Source organism: Gracilinanus agilis, chromosome 2, assembly GCF_016433145.1.
Source record: "Gracilinanus agilis isolate LMUSP501 chromosome 2, AgileGrace, whole genome shotgun sequence".
Lineage (NCBI taxonomy): Eukaryota > Metazoa > Chordata > Mammalia > Didelphimorphia > Didelphidae > Gracilinanus > Gracilinanus agilis.
The window spans coordinates 323,885,528-323,911,709 of record NC_058131.1 but is presented as its reverse complement, the minus strand read 5'-3'; the positions used below and the strand labels follow the sequence as shown (position 1 = coordinate 323,911,709).

The 26,182-nt window shown below is 42.4% G+C and overlaps 1 protein-coding gene across 1 annotated transcript; it reads right to left on the bottom strand.

The window, feature by feature from the left end:
• PHF19 (PHD finger protein 19) lies at window positions 1-24,640 on the bottom strand. Its single transcript, XM_044659770.1, has 14 exons — window positions 24,464-24,640; window positions 21,545-21,626; window positions 18,391-18,486; window positions 16,013-16,113; window positions 15,025-15,173; window positions 13,361-13,456; window positions 12,094-12,162; window positions 11,584-11,704; window positions 9,954-10,021; window positions 4,265-4,441; window positions 3,479-3,560; window positions 1,429-1,514; window positions 657-752; window positions 1-343 (listed from the first exon to the last, which is right to left on the bottom strand). Exons 1-14 carry the CDS (start codon window positions 24,638-24,640, stop codon window positions 1-3), a joined length of 1,743 nt encoding a protein of 580 aa, XP_044515705.1.
• Window positions 24,641-26,182: the final 1,542 nt, after the last annotated feature.

The window sequence follows — 26,182 nt, the reverse complement described above, 5'->3', positions numbered from 1 at the left end:
TCAGTATGGGGTAGTCCCCTCCCATTCCACCAGATACTGGACCTTCCCTTCAGGGGTCACCCTTCGAGCAAGGACCTGGTACTTTTCACCACATGCCAGCCGCCCAGCTGCACCAAAATAGTTGGTGATAGAGGACTTGAGGTGGGAAAGGGATGAATCGTCCTCACTGATGCTCTCAAAAGTGTGGCTATCAATGCCATCATCGGGTCGCTCAGGGCCCGAGCCCCCTTCGGCACTGCTGTCTGAGGTGCAGCGCCCACCAGGCTCTGTTGCCCGTCGCTTCGCCCCTAGGGATGTGTATGCTTTGGCTGCCAGCTTCCTCTTCCGGCTGCCCACAGTCCGCCTGTCCAGGAGGGGTAGAAGGTGATGATGGGACTTCTAGCTGAGGATGGGGAGCTGGGTGGGTCAGACTCAGGGGGTAGAGGGGCTATGACTGTTTGAGGGCACATTATGCATACTTACTCCATAAAGAAGCGAAATTTGTTTAACCACTCCCCACCCCCAAGACGCTTAGTCTCACCCTGGGGATTTCGGGATAGAAGGGACTTTACAGCGTAGGATATTAGAATCTAGAGAGTACAGACCCATGGGATTGATACTATGGTAAAGCCAGGGTTTGGGATCATTGCATCAGAACGGCTCCTGCTGTGGCTCACCTGGATTCATAAGACAGGCTGGTGGAAGCTGAGCCAGACGTGCTGGCAGCATCAGTGGAGTCCACATCTGAGAAAAATGTTTGGCCTGAACTGGCACTGAAAGAGAAGGGGGATAAAGGTAATACTGTCCTTGTTCCAAGTGGGAGCTCAGTTCTCTCATCTTGGCCAACTAAAGGTTGCTAAGGCATGCCACCATCCAGATCATAGAACATTAGATCTAGAAGGGCTCATGAAACTTCATTGAGGCATCATTAGAGATCATCTTAACCGTCTTCTTCTTTTAGGAAGGGGGAGGCTGAAGCCTACTGAGGGGAAGTGACTAGTCTAAAATCACAAATGAGCAAGTCTTCTAACTCCCACATTTTGTGTAGCTTCTGACTCCAAGTCACCTCCTTCTTCTCTATTAAAGTAGTCGCCTCCACCCTATCCACCCTGTACCTCCCCGTCAACAACCCTTATGACCAAGAAACATGACCTACTGGAAAGAACACTAGATTTTGGAAGAGAAGACCCAGAATGTAATTCCAGCTTGGTCAGATGTTGGCTGTGTATCCTTAGACAAGTCACAGCACTTCTTTGTCCCCAGTTTTCTCATCTTTAGAACAAGGGCGTGGGACCAGATGATCTCTCAGTTCCCTTCCAGCTCTAGATCCCCTGATCATTAGTCTCCTGCCTTAGTCAAGGGCATTGGTAACATCTTCCCTTCCTCCCTACCCTCTTCCACCCCATCTGGTGTGTTCAAATGTATGAGGTGGGGATTCACCTCAATTACCTTTTTAAACTCTGAATCTCATCTAGTGTAAAGTCAAATATGCTGGCCAAGTGGTGATTGGTACTCCAGGCTGAAGTGAAGTCACTCTAAGGGCACAGAAGAAAGATGAAGAAAGTCACTGAACATCTGGCACTCGCCTGTCCCCTTTCCCCACCCTCTTTTAGAAAGCCTTCCTCTTCTCTTCCTAACCTCCCTCCCTTCAAAAGACCTGGGAGAGCCCTGCATCTCAGTCATGGCATAAACCCTGTAAGGGCAGGAAGCCTATCCTCATCATCCCTTAGATACTCTGCAACCCCTAGCCTAGGGCTGCAGCTCTGGTCAAGTGACTAACTTCCATGAGCCTCAATTCCCTTGCCTGCAAAATAGGAATACTACTTCTACCCACCCCTTGAGGTTGTTGCAGAGAAATGCCTTAAAGTGAATGCCTTAAAGTACTGGAGAGATGTGAGTTCTTATAATGCCAGTACTTAGTTCTTGATTGGTTCAAGCTACTGAGGTATAGTGAAAAGAAGATTAGGTGTGGAGTCAGGACACCTGGTTCAAATCCTGACTCTGCCTTTGAGTAGCTGTAGGAACTTGGGCATACTTGCCCTCTCTAAGGTCTCTGTTTCCTTCTTTGTCATGGGGCTACCACCTTAGGATGTTGTGAGAGAACTTTGATGAAAGTGCTTTGGAAACATGGGGCTCTTAGTAGCTTTAGTGACATTGGTCATTTCTGGTTTCCCAGGAAGCTCAACATATTTCCTCCTAGACTATCAGCACTATAGGGCAGGGACTATATCTTCTTTACCTTTATTTCTCTGCTGGAGGCAGAGACCAGATTTAAGGAACAGGAAAACCACAGAGTTCTGCCCATAATAGGAACAGACTGTTAAATAGATGTACTGCTTTCTTTCTCAGAGCCTTCTAAGCATCAGGGTAGTGAAGGCAAAGTACCAGACTCAGAATGGAAGGGACTTTAGCAATGATGAAGAAACTGAGGTTCAGGGAGATTAAATAACTTGCTTATTTAATAAGAATTAAATAAATTGATTAATCAAATGAATAACTCACATTTAATTATAATATGTAGCAGAGGCAAGGCTTGAACACAAGTCCAGTGCCCTTTTTACTACATCCTTGAAGAAGAGGGTCAAGAGCTCCGTAATAGTTGCTCAACAAATCTCTCAGCACTATGACTAAGTAGACTTTGTAAGCAGCATTCCAAGTTCCTCCCAGGATGGGTGAACCTAGCCTGGTCTTAGCATCACTGTTATCCCTCACCTGATTCTGAGCCACTTGGACTTGGTATTGCAAAGGACCACTTGGCCTCCAGCTGCCCTGTCCTCTGAAATTGACGGGGGAAGATGTCCTGTTCCTTAAGTCTGGTCCCTGGTCATAGATGCCAGGGCTCAGAGGCGAGAAGGTAACATTAGAGGTGCAATGTTCTAAAAAAAATAGAACACTGGAAGGAGCCCTTGGCTTGAGTTAACACCCATGAGCTCTGGGTCAAGACTGTGGATGGCCCACTAGGTGACCTTGCACATATTATATACCCTCTCTAGGCTTTGATTTCCTCACCTATAAAATATGAACGATCTCTGCCATGCTTCTCAGACAAGGCTTATAGGTTCCAGAATTTAAAGTTTAAATGGTCCTAGATGGTTGGATTATCTAGTTAGACTCTCATTTTATGGACAAGGAAATCAAAGTCTAGAGAGGGGAAGAGATTTGCCTGAGTTTATATAGCCAGGATTTGAACTCGGGTAGTATTCTGATTTCGTATCCATGGCTCTTCCCATCATTATACCACAACTTTTGATGAGGATCTAATGAGGTGGCTCATGTGTGAGTGCCTGGAGAAGTGTGAAGCACTGTATAAATGGAGGAGGCATTATTCTCACCAAAGCTACTGGGATTTTCTCCAAGACAGGGTGAGTTATAGATGGTCACCAAAGTTAGGGGTGAGAGGAAGAGAAGGTATATTTCTTTTTTAAATAAAGTTTTGCTGGTTTGTACAGACCCAGGAAAGTAAAGGTGTGGAGAATAAGACAGACAGTGAGAAACTAACACTGGGAATAGCATCTTCCAACAAAAATTTTGATCTTTTTCTTCTAACAACTCGCCTTTTCTGCTGTTCATGAGGCACCGAACTGTGGACACAGAAAAGGGAGAAAGAGAGAGAGAGTGAGCCTCCCCTCTTCTCCCCCTCACCATGGGGAAGAGGGGAAGGGAATAGGAGTCTAATGTGGGGAGGCTGAGCAGTTGGATATCCGAGAAGGGAGAGGCTAGGGCAAAGATTCAGCTCCTTCCATCCTGTGGAAAGAACTGAGTACTGGCCAGAAAGGGCCAGGGGCTCAGGTCATGGAGAAGGGAAGGGATCACAGGAAAAGGTCAGGGGCTTGGATCATGGCAGATGGGCAGAGGAAGGGCTGGACTCACAAGATTTTAGCAGTGGAAAAGGATAGGGGCATGACACCGTGGAAAGTTGGGGCTGGAATCATGGAGAGGCTGTGGCTTCAGGGGTGAGACAGAATAAGGACTGGAGGTAGGATCAGAGGCAGGTGGAAGACAGGGGCTGATGGGGGTCCTGAGAAGGCTGGGAACACAGGCGTGGAAGGACCTAAGAAACTCTTAAGACAGCACGACATGATTAGGATGAAAGCTGAGTCCATTGGGCAAAGGGCTGAGGCTGGAGTCTCAGGGTGGATGGAAGAACAGGGACTGGATAAGGGAGGGGAAGTTCAGTGTCTACTGTACTTCCCTGTCTTCTCAGGCTGGGATCTGAGGGCAGAAATACCACTGCTGCAGCTCCAGCCCCCTCGGCCAGTGCGGGGAGCCCTTCTAGGGCACTGACCTATGCTTGGTTTGGTACTTGCTCTTCCCTCTCTTCTGTAGGTCAGAGGAGGTGCCGCCATTCTCCTTCAGGGACACCACCTTGTCTGGCAGTAGTTTACCAGGGGGGTTAGGAGGGACCCGGATCCTCAGTCGGAAGATACATTTCTTCTTCTTGATCTCTTTGCCACAGAGAAACCTAAAAGGACAAATGCAAAATTGCCAGCATTTATTAAACAGTCTTCATGTATATAACACCATGCATTAAGGCAAGCATTGAGGAGGGGCAGTGGGCAAAGGGCAGAGAAAATGCTTCGAGACTTAGCACAGCCCCTTATCTCTGGGGTCTGAGGTTAATCTGAACCCCAGACCCAAACACCTTTTGGGTCCAAAAGAGATGGTCGCAATACCATTATGAGCCTCAATTTTCCTAGGGAACTGAGGACCCTATCAGGTGTAAAAGTACAATAAACATTTGTTAAGCATCTATTCTTTCTATAGAACAGGAGTTCTTAACCTGGGTCTATGAGTTTTTTTTTTTTTTTTTTGTTTTTTTTTTTTTTAACTCTTTCCTTCTTCCTTAGACTTGATACTAAGAGTCAATTTCAGGGCAGAATAGTGGTCAGGACTAGGCAATTGGGGTTAAATGACCTGCCCAGGGTCACAGAGCTAGGAAGTATTTGAGGCTAAATTTGAACCCATTCTCCTGACTCTGGTGCTCTATCTACTGTGCTACCTAGCTAACCCCCCACCATGAACTTATTATTTAAAAAAAAAATCTTGGTAACTGCATTTTAAAAGTGATTCTATGTATCATATGCATTTAAAAACATTGTTCTGTCTACAGGTTTCACCAGCCCATCCCCACCCCCAAATTTTCATGACACCAAAAAGATGAAGAATTTCTGCTGTAAAGTGAAATAAGCAGAACCAGGAGAGCATTGTACACAGTAACAGTAATATTGTGGAATGATCAATTGTGATAAACTTAGTTACTCTCATCCAATGCAATGACCCAGGACGCTTCTGAAGGACTTATGACAAAGAATGCTTTCCACCTCCAGAGAAAGAATTGTTGGCCTCAGAATGCAGATGAAAGCATACAATTTTTTATTGTTTATTTGGGTATATATTGTGCGGTTTTGGTTTTATAAGATGATTCTCTCACAAAAATATGGAAATAAGTTTTGCAAGATAATACATGTATAACCCAGACTGAATTGCTTGGCAGTTCCCAGGAAGGGAGAGGGAAGGGAGGGAGGGAGACAATTTGGATCATATAACTTGGGAAAACGTGGAAATTTATTACATGTAATTGGTAAAATAAAATATATAAAAAAAAACCAAAATAAACAAACAGATCAGAAAAAAAGAAGAATCTCTGCTCTAGAATATTGTGCCAGCCACTGTATAAAAAAGATAAAGTTTATATTAGGTATGGTCCTTGCCCTCAAGGAACTTGCAGATCAATAGGATCAATGACACAAAACCAGAAACATGTATTATAATGTGCATTATATAGCAAAGACCACTAAAAGGGTACAAAGAAAATTCTACAGTGAGGTCTAAGTGGAGAAGGTCATCACAGGCCCAGGAAATCATGGAGAACTTCCTAGAAGATATGACTATTTCTTATTATACCTCACCCCTGACATCCTATCCCCCAAAACTTGGCTCTTGCTATGGATTTAGAAATGGAAGAAAACCCTGAGGTCACTTAGTCTAGCCTAATTTTATAAGATGAGGAAACTGAGGCTATGGGGTTAAAGTGGCTCTAGGCCCCCAAAGTAGGCAGTGGAAGAGATGTAACATGATTCCATACCTCCCAACTCCAGATTCAGGGCTCCTTTCACTGGCTTCTAGTGAATGCCTGGATCTTCTTTCCTCTAAGCAGCTAAATCCTACTCATCCTACAGGGTCCAGTTCAAGCCCTACCTCCTCACTGAAGCTTTCCTTGGTCACTCTATTCCGCAAGAAGTTGCCCTCTTCTAGCATTATGGCTGAATCTCACCTTCACCCCAATCACATTCTTTCATTTCTTCAACATGGATTAAGTACTTTCTATATGTGGAACACTGGGATGAAGAGGTTACCTAAGCCAGACCCTGCCTTCATGGAGTTTACTGAGTAATAATTTCTCGTCCTATAATTCACGTATCTTACTCCTTTGTGTCTTTGTTATATCTTCCTTTTTAGAGAGTAAATGCCTTAAAAGCAGAAATGATGCAATTTCTCATTTTTGTATTTGCAGTTCCTTAGACATAGCAGGTAACTAAAAATTGTTTTAAATTGAAAAGTTGGTTGACTTTGTTAAACAACCTGCCTGGAAAGGATTCCAGGAATTATCTTAGGGAGTCCTCAAAACAAAGATAAGTGCCTAAGGAAACTGGGTGATGATGTCTCCAATCTCCCCCTCACCTAATGTTCACTTTAACAAGTTTATCAAGAATTCGGGCTCAATCCTACAAGAACGTGTAAGAGAAGACACTGTGCCCTTCAAGGAGATAAGGAGATTAGAACATTCAGACTGCAAGGAAAGTAGCTCCCTCCCACCCCCAGTTGGGAATAAGCATTTATGTAGCACCTACCATATACCAAGAATTGTGCTAAATGCAAGAAAGAACAAATTAAGACACTAAAAACAGCAGGGAACTAGGTGGCTCACTGGATAGAGCTCCAGGCCTGGAGTAAGGAAAACCTGGGTTCAAATCTGGCTTTAGACACTTCCTATCTGTGTGACCCTGGGCAAATTACTTAACTACATTTGCCTAGCCCTTCTCTTTCTGTCTTACAGTTGTTATCAAGACAGAAAGTAAGGGCTAAAAAAAGATACCATAAAAAAAAAGAATCATTGATTTCGAGTTGGAAGGAATCTTAGAGATTATTTAGTCTAATATTGCCATTTTACAGATGAGTAAGCAAAGAGCTGAGAGAGTATAAGAGACTTGCCTGATGTCAGAGATAACAAGGGGCCATGACCAGGAGTTTCATCCAGGTTCTGGCTCCAAATCCAGTGTTCTTTCCACTGGACCATACTGCCTCCCCAAGGCTACAAGATATTCTGCAGGTCCCAAGGACAATCTATGGTAATTTTCATGTGGAAGAGATATTAAACCTATCCTGCTTGGCTTGAGGGGGAGAACTAGAACCTATGATGGGAAGTTATAGAAAGAGAGGTTGATTTGGGTCTGGTGTAAGGAAGTAAAATAGTCATTTCTGAAGGCAACTGGGTGCCTCCTGAAGAAGTGATTTCTTCATCATTAGAAGTGTCTGGTCGGGGCTGAAGGGCTCATCTATAGTTTTGTACATTTCTGCATTTGCAGGAGGCTAGAGTAGATAAATGCTAAGATACCACCATCCTAAGATTCAAGGTCTAAATGGGAAGAGAGGCAGTTTAGTATGATGAAGAGAAAACTAGACTGAAAGTCAGATGAACTTTGTTGTTGTTTGGTTGTGTTAGCCAGGTCTGACTCTTTATGACCTCATTTGGGGATTTTATGGCAAAGATCCTGGAGTGGTTTCCCATTTCCTTCTCCAACTCATTTCACAGATGAGGAAACTGAGGCAAACAGGGTTAAGTGACTTGCCCAAGGTCATTCAACCTAGTATGTGTCCGAGGCTGGATTTGAACTTAGGTCTTCCTGACTCTAGTCCTGATGGTCTATTCACTGTGTTATCTACCTGCCCAAGTTTGAAAGAACTGGGAATTTACTGGGCATTTGCCAAGATGCAAAATGAGGATTCTATTGATACTTGTTATAGCTAACAGACCCAGGGCTGTTTTGAACAATGTATTTTGTAAACCTGAAAAAGTATACTTCATGTCTTTGATGGAGCTCCAGTACCTTCTGCCCAGTACCTGGCAAATAGTCGGTACTCAAGAAAGAGTTGTTGATCGAATGACCTCGATGGATAGTTCCTTCCATCCATGATACAATTAATAATAATAACTAGCACTTATGTAGTGCTTTAAGTTTTACAAAACGATTTACAAATGATTTTTTTGATACTTATTTTAACTCTGAAAGGCAAGTGCTATTATTATCCCTATTTTGTTGATGAGGAAAGTGAAGCTGAGAGAAGTTAAGTGACTTATACAAGGTCACATAGCTAAGAAGGATTAGACATTGGATTTTAAATTCAGTCTTTTTTTTTTTTTTAACCCTTACCTTCTGTCTTGGAACCAATACTGTGTATTGGCTCCAAGGCAGAAGAGTGGTAAGGGTGGGCAATGGGGGTCAAGTGACTTGCCCTGGGTCACACAGCTGGGAAGTGTCTGAGGCCTGCTTTGAACCTAGGACCTCCCATCTCTAGGCCTGACTCTCAATCCACTGAGCTACCCAGCTGACCCCTAAATTCAGTCTTCCTGACTCCAGGTCTAGTGCTTTACCCAGCGCACCACCACACTCCTACCAGGAGAGATCACAATTCATCTGGGTCCTCCCATTCTGTGTAACTCTTGTTCATGTTCCACTTATAAATACTCCAAACAACTGAACTTGGTGAGGGGAAAGGATGTGTAGCCTTTAGTTCTCCAAATGTGGTTTCTAGAGGATACACAGGCTGACCACTGGTTAGTCCTCCCTCTTGTCACACCTTTCCTGCTTACATGGCTTCTTAAGGACATCTCTGCTTGTGGAACTCCTGGCTGGTGACAGGTCCAAACTGCTCAGGTTCAGCATGTGCCTCTCTGTTCACTGCCTTTTGGATGACCATCAGCTATACTTCTTCAGAGCCAGTAACATAATCATGACTTACAGCCCTAGAGCATCACTGGAGTGGATGTTAGAAAGCGGATCCTTTGTTTCAGGTAGAAGCTTAAATCACTAAAAGCGTTCCTCAATTTCCCCAAAACAATTCAGCCTGCTCCATTTTGGATGTCCCTTCCTTTTGAGGATGGATGCTCTCACAGATGAGCTATCGATTTAGAAAATGCTACATCAATGTGAATTATCATCATTATCATCTAAAAAATGAAGGGCTGGACTAGAGATGACCTCTCAGACCTGTTCTAGCTCTAATGTCTCATGTTCTAAGGTCTTAATCTAATTTCTACATTCTATAACTTCGAGGTCATTCGGGAAGGTGTAGAAAGTTAATTTGGATTTATTTTTTTTCTTAAATCTTTACGTCCTATCTTTGAATCAAAACCACTTTTGATTTCAAGGCAGAAGACATAGGTAATGTCTGAGGCCACATTTGAACATAGGACCTCCCACATCTAGGCTTGGCTTTCAGTCCACTGAGCCACCTGGCTGCCCTTGATAATTTGGATTTATATAGGCAGAATGGCCTAGATTTATATAGGCAGAAAGGAGGAGGCAGCTAGGTGGCTCAGGGGATAGAGTACTAGACCTGGAATCAGGAAGACCTGAGTTCAAATCCAGCCTCAGAATCTTGGACAAGCCACTTAATCTCTTATTGCATGACAAAAGGATCCACTAGAGAAGAAAATGGCAAACCACAATATGCTGCCAAGAAAATCCCAAGGATAGCTATCATCCATGGAGTCACGAAGAGTAGGGCATGACTGAAAGACTGAACAACAACAACAACAAAGGCAGAAAAGAGCATTTTTTTTTTTTTTTTTTTTAGCTAGGAGGTGTCGGGCAGATTTGGGGAAGAGAGGAGGGAAAGACACAGCTAAAGATGCAGAGGCAGGAAGAGCCTTAGGGTTCTTTTGGTCTCTCCCACTATCGTCCCCCACTCACCTGCTTTTGTAGCTGTTCAGTGCATTAAGGAGATGGGGTCCTCGTTCTATCACTGGGGTGCTGGTCAGCTGAGGAAGGAATTCAATTACACATTAAGCACCTACTATGTGCCGGGTACTGCCCCAAGGTGCTAGAGTCACAAAGACTAAAATGAAACAATTCTGGATCTCAAGGAGAAACGGGAACATTTGCCTTCAGCATGGGACACCTGCAAAGTCTTAGGCTGGGGTCAAGTTGTTTCCCCTCTACTGCTTCAAGGTATATCCCTAAGCACTAACTCCAGCCTCAACTTTTAGGAAAGCATGGAGTTCCTTGAACCCTGTTAACTAGGCAGTGACAGCAGAGACCTGATTAGATCTCTGGTCTAGGGATTATAGCTGACAATTAGAGCAGTGCTTTTTGTCAGAGGGGAGACAAAAAAAAAAGAGAGAGAGAGAGAGAGCCTGGGTTTTAGGTCAGAATTTGAGTCCTAACTCTGCCACGTGACACTGGATAAGTCACTTTTCTCTCTTGGGGTCTCAGTGTCCTTATCTGTAAAAACAAGGGGATTGGACTAAATTATCTCAGAAAAACCTTTCCAGATCTAGATGTCTAAGCTTTAATGTCTCAGAGCCATGGTCTTCTCATCTGTAAAATAGGGTACTAGTCTTTGCATTATATTTACTACAGGGCTACTTATAGGATCCACTTGATTTATAAAGTATTTTGGAACTGAAGCTAAGAAGATGGATGGAGAAGCCTTGGCTCAGCTGTTTATTAGCTGTATGGACCTGGGTAAGTCCCTGAGCCTCAGTGATGCTGTGCGGATCAATTGAGAGCACCCTAATACTTCATAATATATAGCAGTGATTCCCAAAGTGGGCGCCACTACCCCCGGTGGGTGCTGCAGTGATCCAGGAGGGCGGCGATGGCCACAGGTGCATTATCTTTCCTATTAATTGCTATTAAAATAAAAAAAATTAATTTCCAGGGGGCACTAAGTAATATTTTTTCTGGAAAGGGGGCAGTAGGCCAAACAAGTTTGGGAACCACTGATGTATAGCAAAATAATGAAAAAGATTCAGAAGTTTCACCAAAACATGCTATTCAAAATTTAACCAGCAGGGAGCAATCTTGCCTCAGTTTTCCCCCAGAACCCAGCGGTCTCGGGCGAAAAGAGCAGTTCCCTGAACTGCTCAGACGCTACTTCTTTTCATTCCTTGTGGACTCCAGACTCCCTCCCAGACCACTGAAGGTAGGCAGAACTGGGTTAGCAGGATCATTTCCTGAAACTGGCATCTCTGGGTCGTAAACAGTCTTTTGAACTTTACATTCTTTTTTTGTTTCAACTTAACAAACATGCAATGGAAAGAATCTTGGACTGAGGGTCCTGGATCAGTTACTAGCTAGCTGTGTGAGCTTGCAAGAAGTCACTTCTCCTTGATAGGCTTCTGTTTCTTCCACAGTGAAAAGAACTGGTTGGAGTAGCTGCTCTTTAAGATCCTCTTAGAATTCTGACATTTTCTCTTCTTGGGTTGTTTCCAGCTTTAGCAGACTGATTCCCAACACATTATTTTTCTTCCTTCTCTATTCTCTGTCCCACATCCCAGTCACTGTTTGCCTTCTCTTTTCCCATCCCCAACCCTGGTACCTTGCCAAGCTGAAGAAGATCCCAGTGGTGATTGACAAAGGCTAGGATTTCTTCAAAATCAAAATATTTCTTCTTGCTCTGTACCCCCAGGTTGTAGAGGGCAAGGTGAACCACATCCACCCTGGGGATAGAAGGAAAAAGGTTTAGAACTGGATTATCCTTTCAGGCCCGTGCCCACTCCCAAGAGAGAGACTAGGAGAAATGTGTCATGTCCTAAACCGGAGTATTGATGGGAACATCTTAGCCAGAAGAAGGGGATAAAGGCAAAGACGGTATCTTTTTTTTTTTTTTCTCCAGGAGAAAGCTAAGTTTGTCCTGACCCACAAATTAATAAGACTAACAATAACAATAGTTAGCATTACACAGTGCTTTAAACTTTACAAAGTACTTTACAAATATAATCCTATTTTATCATTTTATCCTCACAACAGCCCTGGGAGGTAGGTGCTATTGTTTTCCCCATTTTACACTTGGGAAACTGAGGTCTACCCAACCACACCCTACTCTCACCATCTTAGAGGTAGCCTCTTGATATACTCTGGGCCCTGGTTACACACTGAGCAGAAGAACACATAGAACCTGCAAGAAAAAGGGAGAGACGGGGTAAGGAAGAGCTGAGAAAGTGCAGAATTGAGCATCTAAGAATCTGTATCTGATCTGGCACGCTCTCCTTTTTCATTTCTGCTTTCCTTCAAGTCTCAGCTAAAGTCCTCCTTTCTATAAGAAGCCTTTCCTAGACCTCCTTAATCCTAAGATTACCTTCCCTCTAAGACTCACCTCAGTTTATCCTGAATATATTTGGTGCACATACAGTTGTTTGCATATGGGCTCCCAGAAGACTGAACTCTGACACCAGGGATTAGTTTTTTCCCCCCTTTCTTTATATCCCCAGCACTTAGAATGGTACGTGGCACACAGTAGCCACTCAATAAATACTAGTTGACTGACTAGTTGACCAAGCTCCTTCAGTCTAACCCCTGCTTCATGTTTTCAAAAGTCCATTGGGACTTTTCCTCCAGTCAGCAAGGGCTGACTGGCATTCTGAGCACCAGTAGTCCGCTCCAAGAGTGCTCAGAAATCTAAAAGTTCTTGCCCCCAAAGACTTTTGAGAACAAGGAGGCAGAAGTTAATTAAAAAAAAAAACCCTTACCTTTTGTCTTAAAATCAATACTAAGTATTGGTTCCAAGGCAGAAGAGTGCTAAGGGCTAGGCAGTGGCTGACTTAGAAAGGAAGTGTCTGAAGCCACACTTGAACCCAAGACCTCCTGTCCCCAGGTCTGGCACTCTATCCACTGAGGCACTTAGCTGCCTCATAGGAATTAAATTAGTCAGAGGAAAAAAAGATGAGGCAGAGTAGCCTTTTTTTGGAAACTTCAAATGAATATACTCAAGGAATCAACAAGTTCTACACATTGACTTAATGGCTCTCCTTAGAATCAGCTCCCACTCAGTCTCTGTTGTTGAATTCCAGCAGGGATTGGCTGCCGAGTTAGAACATAGAGAAGACAGTTCATGTTTTGTGAAACCACACGCACAAATAATCACACAAATAGGCAATGACATACATACATACACAGATAGATATGCAGATACACAGTGCTGCATGGGCATAAACACACAAAGTACAAAGAGAAATAAATACATCCATATGGGAAAAGCAGAGATCATTCATACACAGACACAACTGCCCAGAGAAAGAAGCACACAAAGGAGGAAACATATAGGACCTTCACTGCCGTGGCGGGGCAAGCAGGGATCATCTAAGAAAAACTCTTACCTGTCTCCAAACATCATGGGCTCATTCAAGCACTGGGTACAGGCCTCATGAAACCACTGCCTGCATCTGTAACACTGAAGCATTCTTAGGTACCACCTAGGAAGAGAAGAAGCCCACGTCAACTTTAGCCTCCTGCTTTTTGCCTCTTGGATGAGTTGGAATAAGGTGGGAGGATGGAGGGAAAGACAAGGCTGTGAGGGCAGGGATAACCTTTCTTTCTCCAACCCCAAACAAAAATCTTTTCTTAATTCCTTCCTTTCTGGGTAATACACGGCCAATCTATACCAGGAAGCTTTGGTAACCAAAATTCTCTTCAAAGAGATACCTTTTCCGAGGAGAGGGCCAAGGCAATTTTCTTGGGAATACAATAATAAGCAATAATAATTACTCTTACAAGCTAACATCTTACCTGGCTTTATACTTTTAAAAAGCACTTTTCTGTTCATTTCATCTGATTTTTTCATAATGCCCCATTGATGTTGGTGGCATAAATATCATTAACCCCATTCGAAAAATGAATAAACTGACACAGAAAGGAATTGAATTGCCTAGAGTCACAGAGTAAGTGAGTGATAGGGCAAGGAATAGAAGCCAGATCTCTTTGGCTTCAATCTTTTCATTTTTTCCTCTCTCTCTAGGTGACAATATGCAGCTGAGGTTTAAAACTGCAGTGTCCCGTAGGTTAACGTTTCTATGGGTCTTATAGGGTCTCTTCTAAGAGTCTGAGTCTTCAATTTAGGTTCTGTGCTACTTCCTTACAATCCTTCTACTTTCTGAAAGTAACAACATAAATCGACTGCATATAACGCTTTAAGATTACATCATTTGAGCCTTACAACAAGACTGTGAGGAGATGTTACGGGTATTGGCGTTATCCTTGTTTTACAGGTAAGGAAAGAGGCTCAGAAGTGACTTGTCAATGGGCACACAATTAGGGTAAGAAGTAGGATTCAAAGTTCTTCCCAATTCTAGATTCTTGTATTCTATTCCTTAAGACACACTACCTTGTTAGCAGAGGCCCCTGCATACCTATGGATGATCAATTAATACTTGTTTGATGTGTTCATTACATTTTTTTCCTCCAACAACCAGTTCAGGTTATCATATTCTTGTAGAACTAAGGTCTATAGAAGTAGATCCAGTTCCTATCCCTCCCTAACCATCGGAAGAAAAAAATATCTTGGGAAAAGAGTCAGTATGATCTGGTAGAGAAAGAGAAAACAGGATTTGGGGGTGCCTTTGATCTTGTTCTCCAAACAGTCAGAATCAGATTCTCCCCTGGTCAGACTCTATTAACTTTCTGTTCTAGGTGTTAGCTTTCCAGTGATGTAGACTTCCTCTTCCTTATGTCACATGTTTTCTAGACCTCTTTCTGTCCTCAACCCATTCTACTTGCTCTTTTGTGGAGAGACTCTAGATTATTAGAATTCAGAAGCCAAGGACTGGAATAATTCTCTGGAGAGGGTCTGACCACTGCGGAGGACAAGTAGGACTAGCACCTCCTGAGATCTCAGTCATTAACCCTTCTTTCTCTGCATTTGGGTGGCCAACACCTGTGGCTCTAAGTTCAACCAAGTGTTATTTTATGCTAGGTCTCCTCCATGAGTCCCATCCCAAATTCCCGATAATCCCAGCTGTCACCAGGAAGGTGGCCAGGCCCTTACTCTCCAGGACCTCCACAGTAGCAATAACACTGCTGCTGGTTGGTCCGATGTGGGGAGTCCCAGTCTAGCTCCTCCGGCTTGTAAGAGAGTACCATTTTCACTGCTTGCAAGGTCTTGGCAATGGCTCCTTTCTTCAGCGCACCACCTTTCTGGGGAGGAGATGGGGAGAAGGCATACAAATCATTCCAAGGACCCCAGAGGGTTCTAAGAGAACCCAGAGCCTCCCTAGCAAGTGTGTCAACAGCAAATGTATGGAACAGTCAGTCAGTCAGTCAGTCAGTCAGCCAGTCAGTCAGTCAGTTAGGTAATAAGCATTCATTAAATTCTTACCATGTACCAGATACTGTGCTAAGTGCTGGGATACAAAAAAAGACAGACAGGGTCCCTGCCCTGAAAAGTTCATATTCTAATGGAAGACAAGACATGCAAACAACTATAAATGTACTATGGAAGATAATCTCGGAGCAGTAGGGGACACCAGGAAAAAACTTCCTACAGAAGATGGGACAATCCAGCCATCTAGGAGTACCGCATTCTTGAGGAACTTAATAATGCTAAGGAATCTCCTGGAGAGATTGGTACATGGATAAAAGAGATGTGGTTCAAAAGCTGGCAGCTGGAATGGTTAATTCATTCCCACCCAAAAGTTGTTGGCTCTTCTTTTAGAGCCAGATTATCTGGGGAGGAGATGATAAGAATGAGACTTGGGGTCTGGGAATCACCAGTGTCACAGATCAACGCTGTGTGTGGGAAAGGGGAAAAAGAGAGAAAAGGTATTTGAGAGGGACCACAGAAGAGAAAGACAGAAAAAGAGAAGACTGGGAAAGAGAAAATATGGAATTAAAGAATATCAGAGCCAGAGAGAACTTTAGAACATAGAATGTCAGAGCCTAGAGAAAGAGCTCAACCCTCTGGTTTTATAGTGGGGGAAGAAAATAAAGAGAGAAAACAGGAAAAGACTGAGAGGAAGAGAGGCCTGAGGGCTCACCCGAACAGCCAGAGCGAAGATACAGCGTCGGCAGAACCATGGTGTTAGCAGGGGCCCTTCAGTGCTGCTTGCAGTGGGGATATGGCATTGTTGATGGTAACCTATGGAGGGGCAAAGGCAGAGAGTGTCCCCAAGGAGCTGGAATCCATGGGCTGGCAGCTCCTCATGGAACCACCATTCTGGGAACAGAGGCTCTGGCTACCATGATGAGCTAGAACCCAACTCTGGGGCTTCTCTGGACAAAGCCAGAAATTATTAATCCCACTCAGTTCACACCTCACCCATTTCTGGGCAGTGGGTAAGCAATATCCTTCCAAATTAAGTAGATGGTTATCACCTTCTTACCCACACTTGTTCCAATTTTCTGCCCTCCACACCCTCACCACACACAGTACAAGCGCAGATCCATGCACATTTGTATATACACTTACATACACACAAGCCTACTCATATATATACACCCTCATACACATGTATGTAGCCATATATACACAGAGTCACCAGATTATGTTCTGGGTATTTTCTCCTCACCCAGGTTGCTCTACCTCAGATCTCAATGTCATCTCCAGGTCCCTGGGGCTTGGTGAGATCTGGCTACGATTTGGGAGATACATTCTGCTTAGGAGCAGACAGCCAGAGAGAATAGCCAGGGCGAGTCAGGCAAGGGGTTGAAAGGAAAAAGATTGAAGAAGCTGGTTCACACCTTGATAGCCAGGACCTCACATCCTAGGTGGCCAGTTCTCAGTTTTTTCTTCAGGAGAACCCAACCTATAATGTCTCAAGAGGGCCCAAAGCTGGTGCTAAGGAAGGCAGGCAGGAAGGAAAGGGGGCAGAGCCAAGACCAGCTAAATGGGGTAGAGGGGGAGAATTTCCTCTTTTTTCCTTCTATCTCTTCCATGTCCATGCCTCCTCCCTAGGAGCCCAAGTCTTCCATTATGAGACTTTTAGGCAATGACTCAAGTTCTGGTACTTCTCTATTCTGTTAAAATGTTCTCCCTATGGGTACCTCCACCTCCTCGGCTTTCTGTTCTCTCCTAGGGCTAACCTGAGACAATATAGCATAGTCAAAAGAGGATTTGTTTAGAATTAAAATGAGAGGACCTGGTTTTCAATTTTGGCTTTGTTACTTTACTTCCTACCTGTATGACCATGGACAAGTCATTTGCTCTCTCTCTCTCTGTCTCTCTCTCTCTCTGTGTCTCTCTGTCTCTGTCTCTCTGTCTCTGGCTCTGTCTCTCTCTCTCTCTCTCTCTCTCTCTCTCGGTCCATTTTCTCATCTATAAAACTGGAATATCTGTTTTTGTACTTCTTGAGAGCTAAGAATGGTTTTTCATTTTAAAACCTTTCAAGTCATACAAAAACAGTTGGCAGATTTGGCCCTCGGAACGAACATCTTTTGTGGCCCCTTGGCCTAAATGGCCTCTGGAAAACCTTTTCGCTCTGGATCTTATGCCCTTGCTTATGCCCTGGAAGCAGTGGGTGACCTGGGGCTGAGAGATCTCCTTTCTTCAGTAGGATCTGCATATTGGTGGTAGCTTTCAATGCCTTCTGAAGGAGCAGAGGGCATGGGAGGCTTGAGGTTGTTGCCAGGCTGGCAGGAGAGCTCACTGAGAGGTTGGACTTATCTTGGGGCTTCAGCACAGGGACCTGTTTGGTGAGCTGGAGGTCTTACACCAAATGGAGAAATGTGAGTAAGTGATTAGAACTGACCATGGCAACCTCAGTCCTAGGTGAGCCAGGACTAGGTCACCACAGAACACTGGATGTCATGTCAGGAGACCTGGATTTAAATCCTTCACTCTAGCACTTACTTGCTGTGTGACTCGAGAATAATTGAACCTCTGAGTGTCAAGTTTCTTTTCTGAATAATGGGAAAATACTTGTACTATCTATTTTGAAGGATTGTTCAGAGAAAGTGCTTTGTAAATCTGAAAATACTATAGAAATGTGACTCATCTGTAATTCTGTCACCTGTTTTTATCCCCTGTCTCTTTCTGTATATTCTTCTTTTACCTTGCCTGTCAGGGGTGTAGTCATCAATTGGAATGGTTCACATTTATGTAGCTACTTAATATTTATACAGCCCTGTTCTTACAATAGCCTTGTGAGAGAGGTAATGCCAATATGATTATACCCATTTTACATGTGAGGAAATTGAGGTTCAAAGAATTTATCTAATTTGCTCAAGGTTATACATCTAAGTCTTCCCCATTCTGTCCTAGGCAACTGCCCAGCAAAGGCAAGGTCAAGGGTGGACTTGTAGTAAGTTAGGAAAGAATGGCCTGAGCTACAGGGAGTGCTCCCTCTATCCTCAACAAGGCCATATTTGACCTCGTTCTGCTCCCCTTGTCAGCTCTGACTCCAGCTCTGTCACTCACCAAGACCACACTTTCCACAGATGAGAATCTCATTCAGGGGCCCAGATGTTTTTCCGAGACAGATGTTGCATTTGGGCTCTTCGCCTGGAACACCAGCTAAAAGAGAAAATAACGGTGAAGAGTCAGGAAATGAAGGACAAAGAATCTCCCATTGAGAATCAATGTTCCAACTGCAAAGAACCTTAGAATACAAATGTTAGAGCAAATTCAGAATGATGTAGATAAAAGGGACTTAGACAGGGTTTAATCTAACCAGCAAAGTACAATTGAAAGAGTATTGGATTTAGAGTCAAGAGTATCTGAGTTCATATCCCAATCCTACCATCTATAGGACCTCAGGCAAACCACGTATCCCTCTGGATCTCAGTTTTCTCATCTGTAAAATGAGGGGGTTAGACCAGATGGTCTCTAAGGTCTTTTCCAACTCTTAAACCCGTTATCTTGATTCATTTTAAAAATTATTTTGTGCTCATATCTTGTGTAAACACTAGAATTAAAAAGATAAAAATGAAACAGACCAAGCCTTCAAAGAGCTTAGTTTTCCACCTACAAAATGAAATGAATGTAATCCTAGAGAATGGAAGTGACTGGTTCAAGGTCACATAACATAAATAGCAGAGCCAGGAATAGAAACAAAATCATCTGGCTCTAAGTAACTGAAAATTAGATTGGCTCTCACAATGGAGAAATGAATACCCATTTTTTCATTTAAAAGTATGCCCATCCCTGGGACAAGAGAGAAACCAAAAGAAGCCTGGCTCTCTGCTAGGGAGCTATGGAACTTTAAAACCCTCAAGGAACTGCTAATCTTTTAGGGAAGATATAACTCAAGATTCAGGTTCTGAGGGCATTAAACTGTATTTTCTGAACTCCTGTTTCCTATAAATGCTAAATTAAAAACAACTCAGGAAAAATGCCCCAATTTTCTCATTGTGAAGTTGGATTAGATCATCTTGAAGCTCTTAAAGGGTCAAATTTGCTCAACCTTACATCTACTAAGTCCACTCCATTTTGTCCTAGGCAACTGCCCAGCAAAGGCAAGGTCAAGGGTGAACTTCTAGTGTTGGGACAAAGTTAGGAAAGAATGGTCTTTTCTCTTTATCTGTTTTTTTTATTTGAACGCATTATTTTATACTTCCAAATGAACAGATAATATGAATCTGTATCCTTTATCAAGAAAAAAAAAGTAGGGGTAGTTAGGTGGCTCAGTGGATAGACAGGCAGGCCTAGAGATGGGAAATCCTAGGTTTAAATCTATGCCCAGACAATTCCTAGCTGTGTGATCTTGAGTAAGTCACTTAATCCAATGGCCTAGCTCTTACTGATCTTTTGCCTTGGAACTAATACTTAGTATTAACTCTAAGAAAAAAGTTTTTTTTTAAAAGAGAAAACATAAAATAAAATCCTTGATTCTCTGAGGGACCCCTGGAGACTGACCTTCTTGTCCAGTCCTGTCATTAACTAGCTGGGAAACTTTAGACATGTTGCTTTGGCAACTTTGCCTTCTTTTCACCTCAGTTTATTTGTATAGTTTAGAAACTGGACTAGATGATGTTGAAGATTATTTCTAGCTCCAAAAGCTACAGTCACATGAAGAGAACAACATTACTTTGGATTTAAAAAAAAAAAGGCAAAAAACTTTGGTGTGGGGTAAGATAGTGAAGGGTAGGATCAAGGGTTGGGAAATGATTTTTTCTTGAGTTGAGTGATTATCTGTTTCTTTCTTGTTTGATAGTTTCCATCCTATCCAACTCTTTGTGACCCTTTAAAGGGTCATGAAAACTTTGTTTTTTTCTTGGCAAAGATACTAGAGTGGTTTGCCATTTCTTTGTTCAGTTCATTTTTTGCAAATGGGGAATTGAGACAAATATGGTTGAGTGATTTGCCTAGGGCCTTAGGGATTGTATAAAGTCCATGTTCTTCAGATAGACACTCCTCTACTCACTCAGAATCTGACTGGACCTGCTAACAACTGGCCAGTGGTTCAGGGTCAGTTTTTTTGGGGTTGTGTTTTTGCTTAGTCCCCCCATTAGTACATTTTGTAAGCCATACGATTCCTAGGTTGATGTGCCTGACTAGCTAGGAGTGGAATGGATTAGCAGAAAGAGATTCAGTTAAGGGACCAGGACATTTGGTTTGGAGTCATGTCTCTAGCACTGACTTCATTTGTATCCTGGAGAAAATGAGTTCCTCTCTTTGAGTGTCAGTTTCTTCCACTATAAAATGGAAGGAATCATAGGATCTAGAGCTAGAAGGAATTTCAGTGATAATTTATTTAATTCCCACATTTCAGAAGAGGGAAGTGACTTATTCAAGGTCACACAGATAGTAGGTTGTAAAACTAGAATTTGAACCCATCTTCTGAATTTCACATTCAATGCTCTTTCCATTCCATCACTAAGAGCATTAGAAGTCATCAGATCATCTTTTGGATCGTTTCCCAACCTAACATTCTATCTCTAACCAGACATCACACCATTCATCAACCATAGCATCTCAGGCAATATCAGACAGTATCTGCATTGAATTATCTTTGCTCGGTCTCTTCTCTCTCCTCCTACCATTCTAGCTTCCTAATGTAAAACTAAATCTTCGTGTTGCTCGGGGTGATGATCTTCCTCATGGTGATCTGAATTGAATAATCAGCCCTTAGCAAGTAAGTATATGTTGAACGAATGAAGGAGGGATGGAGCTTTATATATCTCAGTGAGGCTGCTCAGGTCTTCTCCTACCTCAATTAGGCAAACCCTCTGACTTCTTCACTTTCAGTGCTACTGTTCCTGTGAAGCTCCTAGATATATACCCATTAAATGAGGAAGGCTCTCAGGCTCAGAATTCCTGTCTAGGGATCCATCCATTCTTCTAGCTTCTACTTCTTTAATAATGATGATTATTATCATCATTAGTCTTATTATATAACATGCTTAGCTCTAGGCCTTAGTTTCCTCATCATGAGAAAACAAGTAGGGTGAATTAGCTATATAAGACTCTTTCTAGCTATAACATTCTATGTTTTATGATCCTAAAACCCCAGGGATTGAACAAGATGTCAGGTGGGAGGACAAATGCAGGAGGGAAACCCTAGTTGAAATCCTGGGAGATCAGTCCACAGAGGAAGGCCAGGGGCTAACAGAAAAACTTTCAGGTTACTCACCATGTTGGATATCCTTCCATAAGACCCAGTATTTGGAGTTATCTTCAAAGGTCACAAGGCAGCTTTGCTTGGAACTGCTGACCTGTGGTTAGAAAGGGGACTAGAAGTGAGGGTCTAGACCCACCAGAGAGAGCCCCAGGCAAAACTGCCAAGTATACCCAGGTTGATCTTAGGTAGGATGATCTTAGGGAATCTTCTGCTTTCATACTTGGCCTTAGAATGACAATGGTGATGATGATGATGATGATGATGATGATGATGATGATGAAGTCTGAATTTGTGATTTCATTGGCATAGGGACCTCCATGTATGAAAACTTCCTCTACTAATGCAGACTGACAACTCTTCTTTAATTTATCATATTAGAGATTTTTGCCTGGGGGATTGAGTGGTTAAATGAGGTCCAGGGCTACATAGCTAGTATGAATCAGGAAATATTTGAATCTTGGTCTTCTCAATTACAAAGCTATCTCTCTTTCCATATGCTCTGAGCCCCTTAATAAGAATTACTTATATTTGTTTAAGTCCTTGTGATGAACTCTAAGAGGTTAAGTATCTGGCCCAATGTCAGAGAGTTAGAAAGCAGCAGAGCTGGACCTAGCATCCAGGAAGACTCAAGTCCTGCCCTAGCCCTGGATTCATCCATGTCTTCCCTCCTTAATTGCTCTGACCTGAATAGGTCTCCTTTTCTTTTTTTCTTCTCTCTGAACTTATTCAGTCTGGGTCCCTTGCCTTCAGATCCATGCTCTTGATCATGACTTGCCACAGAAACACTCATTCAAAGGGGCAACTAGTTGATAATAGTTCACAGTATCACCACCAGAGAACATTTGTATCCTAACTGAGCTGGCTTCCAATGCTTCAGTCCAATTGGAGAATAAGTAGTGAAGGAATCATGGATGATAAGGATAATAAGCTTAATAAATTTAGAGCTAATAAAAGACTGTCTGCCCTTTGATTCAGCCATAGCACTGCTTGGTTTATACCCCAAAGAGATAATAAGGAAAAAGACTTGTACAAAAATATTTACAGCCACGCTCTTTGTGGTGGCAAAAAATTGGAAAATGAGGGGATGTCCTTCAATTGCGGAATGGCTAAACAAATTGTGGTATCTGTTGGTGATGGAATACTATTGTGATCAAAGGAATAATGAACCAGGGGAATTCCATGTGAACTGGAATGACCTCCAGGAATTGATGTGGAATGAAATGAGCAGAACCAGGAGAACATTATACACAGAGACGGATACACTGTGGAACAATTGAACATAATGAACTTCCCTACTAGCAGCAATGCAATGATTCAGAACAATTCTTAGGGACTTATGAGAAAGAACGCTATCCACATTCAGAGGAAGAACTGTGGGAGCAAAAACACTGAAGAAAAACAACTGCTTAAACACATGGGTTGATGTGGATATGATTTGGGATATAGACTCTAAACGACCACCCCAGTGCATCTATCAATAATATGGAAATAGGTCTTGATCAATGATACATGTAAAACCCAGTGGAATTGCTCATCTGCTATGGGGAGGTTGGGAGGGGGTGTTTAGAGGAGAGGGAAAAATCATAAATCATGTAACCATGGAAAAATATTCTAAAAAATTAAAAAATTTAAAAAATGATTTCATTAATAAACTTTACTTTTTAAAGATGTTAATAAATAAATAAATTTAGAGCTAGAAGGGACCTTATAAATCATTTGATTTCGTAGATGAAGAAATGAAAGGCAGAGAGGGAAAATATTTGACAATATTAGAAGGAGTTGACAGCAGATTAAGAATTCTATCCCAGGTCCTCTACCTCCAAATTTAGTACAATCTTCAGTATGCTATGCTGTCTTTGCCACTGGTCCTTAGTAAGGCTCAGTGTATAGACTAAAAAGATTACCTTAAAGGCTTAGCCAAGAAAATGGGATTTCAACTAGCTCTCAAAAAGTGTTTCCTGATAGAGAACTTTCTAAAAGGCAGGCAAAAGGGTGCCTTGGACAAAATAGTACCAAGAAATCTGAAATGATTTAGAAGAAGGATATGAATGATCAAGATGATTTCTGGGTGACTCTGCCAAGTCTATAACTAGGACTCACACAGCAGAAAAGACTTGAAGTAGGAACAGGATTTCTCAATTTATATTCTGATATTTGACTATACCATACTCTATCTGATGGGCTGATTTGTGGATTATTCCAACCTGGAGAGCTTCACACCTAGAATATGGGTTTTTCTTTAGAAAGATACATCAAGAACCCAAAGCAAATACAAGACTTCCTCAGATATATCATCCTCAGTTGATACAACTTCTCTGTTCAGCTTCCTTGCACATTTTCACTGTTGAGCCACATTTCTGTCCTTTGATCAATGAGGGGCTTGTCAAAATATAAGAAAGATATTTTCACAATGACTTTCTGAGGAATAATAGATTATGGCATCCTCTCCGTGGCATTGAAGCCTTCTTCCATCTTCTCCACAGAGGTCTTTCCCTTCTCAAAGGTAAAAAAGTGACTATGCCAGTGAGATGAGATATCTTATCCTAAAAGATATCCTTCTACAGTATAAAGAGCCTTAGATTTGGTTAGAACACTTAGTTTGGATTCCCAACCCTTACATTTACTACCTCTATGATCTTGAGAAAGCAATTTCTCTCCCTGGGCTTTTGAAAAAACTAGAGGGTTGGACCTCTAATGTTCCTTCTAGTTCTAAGTCGTACAAAACTATAAACAACCTAGGTTTGTTCTACTTTATTCTTATTCCAGCTATGGGGACCTCTCATGGATAATAAGGAATTAGGAATGATTTAATCAAATTGCTGATTAATTGATTTCCCAGCAATCCTCTCCCCTTTCTGGTTTTGGAGCTCAGAATCTGATTTTGAGGGACTGGGCTCTGGGTCTTGGGGACTGGAGTGTGCCAAGTTTTACCCTTTTAATCTTTCCAAGATAATATAGTCCATCTGTCCATCTGCACAGCACATATTGGCCCTCTGTCAGCTTGACCATCAAGTCTTTGAAGTTGTTTCTGGACTTTGTGGGAGCACCTGCTGCCCTGGGCGGCCCACAGTCATCTTGGATCTCTGGTTCCAGAGAGAGGTTCTCCATCAGTTTTCACCACCCCTAGGATAAAAAACAACAACAACAAAGATACACTTTCATTCTTCATTCATTAATGTTCAACGCAAAATTCCTTCATTCCTAGAGAGCCATCCCTTGGTAAGCTGGTGGACTGAACATCTAAATAGTCTTTTCTAGGGAATGGGGGAGAGGAGGGAAGAGTTGGAGATTTCCTCCCACATTCACACTCAGAGCAGAAATTTTGGCCATAGGTCTAGACTTCCCTCTAAGATTTACCAGAAGAGAAGGAAACTTCTGGGCAACATGTCACAGTAGGCTCTTTATTAAACAAGATTTTTACAATGTCCCTCTTTCTTGATTTTAAAGTATATTATTTTATGAAAACCAACTCTGGGATGCTGAAACTCCTCTTAGTACTATTATATCAATTTAAATGAGCTGTTGGTTATAAAGTTATGAAAGGGCTACATAAATGGCTAGATGTCTTCACTAACCCAGATTCCAACAATCCTTCAAAGTCCAGTTATATCTTACCTCTTCCATGAAACCTTGCCTCAATATTAGAGGTAAAAAGGATCTGGGGCAGCTAGGCAGCACAGAAGGTGGAGTGCCTTGTCTGGAGTCAGGCAGACCTAAGTTCAAATCTGACCTCAGATGCTTCCTTGCTCTGTGACCCTGGGTAAGTCACTTAACCCCAATTGCCTAGCCTTATTCTAATACAGAAGGTAAAGGTTAAAAAAAAAAAGAGGAAGTAAAGGAGACCTTAGAGTCAGATCAGAAAGGTAGGCTATAGGGAACACTGGATTAAAAGTCAGAAAAACTAGGTTGCAGCTGCCAGTTAATCTCCTTTCTGAGTGTGCCTCAGTTTCCCATCTACTAAATAAGGAGTTTAGACTAAGGGATCTCAAAGGTCTCTTCCAACTTTAAAATTCTTTGACTAGGGCAGAGTGACTCTACTGAGGTCTTACTTTAAGTTGTAGATAAAGTTAAAATACAGGTGTGACTTCGAATCCAGTATTCTAATCAAATCAGATCAACAAGCATTTACAAGCACAAACTCTAATCAAGGAACTATCCTTGGAGTACAAAAAAGGGCAAAAACAGTACCTGTCCTCAAGGAGCTTACAATCTACTGACTGGGGGTAGTAGTGGAGAGAAAGACAATAAAATACACAACTATATATAAATACATATAAAGGAAAAAGTGGAGATAATCAAAGAGAAGAGGCCTGGAATTAAGGGGGTCTGGTAAAGATTTCTTACAGAAGGTGAAATTAGCTGGAACTTGAAGGAAGCCAAGAGAGAGAGAGAATTCCAGGTCTGGAGGATAGCCAGTAAAATGCATTGGAATCTGGAAAAAGAGTGTCTTGTGTGAGGAATACCAAGGAGGCCAGAGTCCCTGGGTCATATGGTACGTGGAAGGAAGGAAGAAAACCTGAAAGGTAAAAGGGGGCAAGGTTATGAAGGGCTTTGAAAGCCAAATAAAAGATTTTATATTTGATCTTGGTGTTATATAGGGAGCTATAGGAGTTTATTGAGTAGGGGTGGGGGGTCTCATGATGGAACTTG

Excerpts from the sequence above, each read along its gene's own strand:
- PHF19 (XM_044659770.1), bottom strand. The coding sequence starts at position 24,640 with ATGGAGAACCTCTCTCTGGAACCAGAGATCCAAGATGACTGTGGGCCG. Across the intron at positions 21,627-24,463 it reads ATCTTGGAAAGATTAAAAGG|GTCAGCAGTTCCAAGCAAAG; the intron begins GTAAAACTTGGC and ends TTCTAACCACAG. Across the intron at positions 15,174-16,012 it reads TCTTCGCTCTGGCTGTTCGG|AAAGGTGGTGCGCTGAAGAA; the intron begins GTGAGCCCTCAG and ends TCTCCTCCCCAG.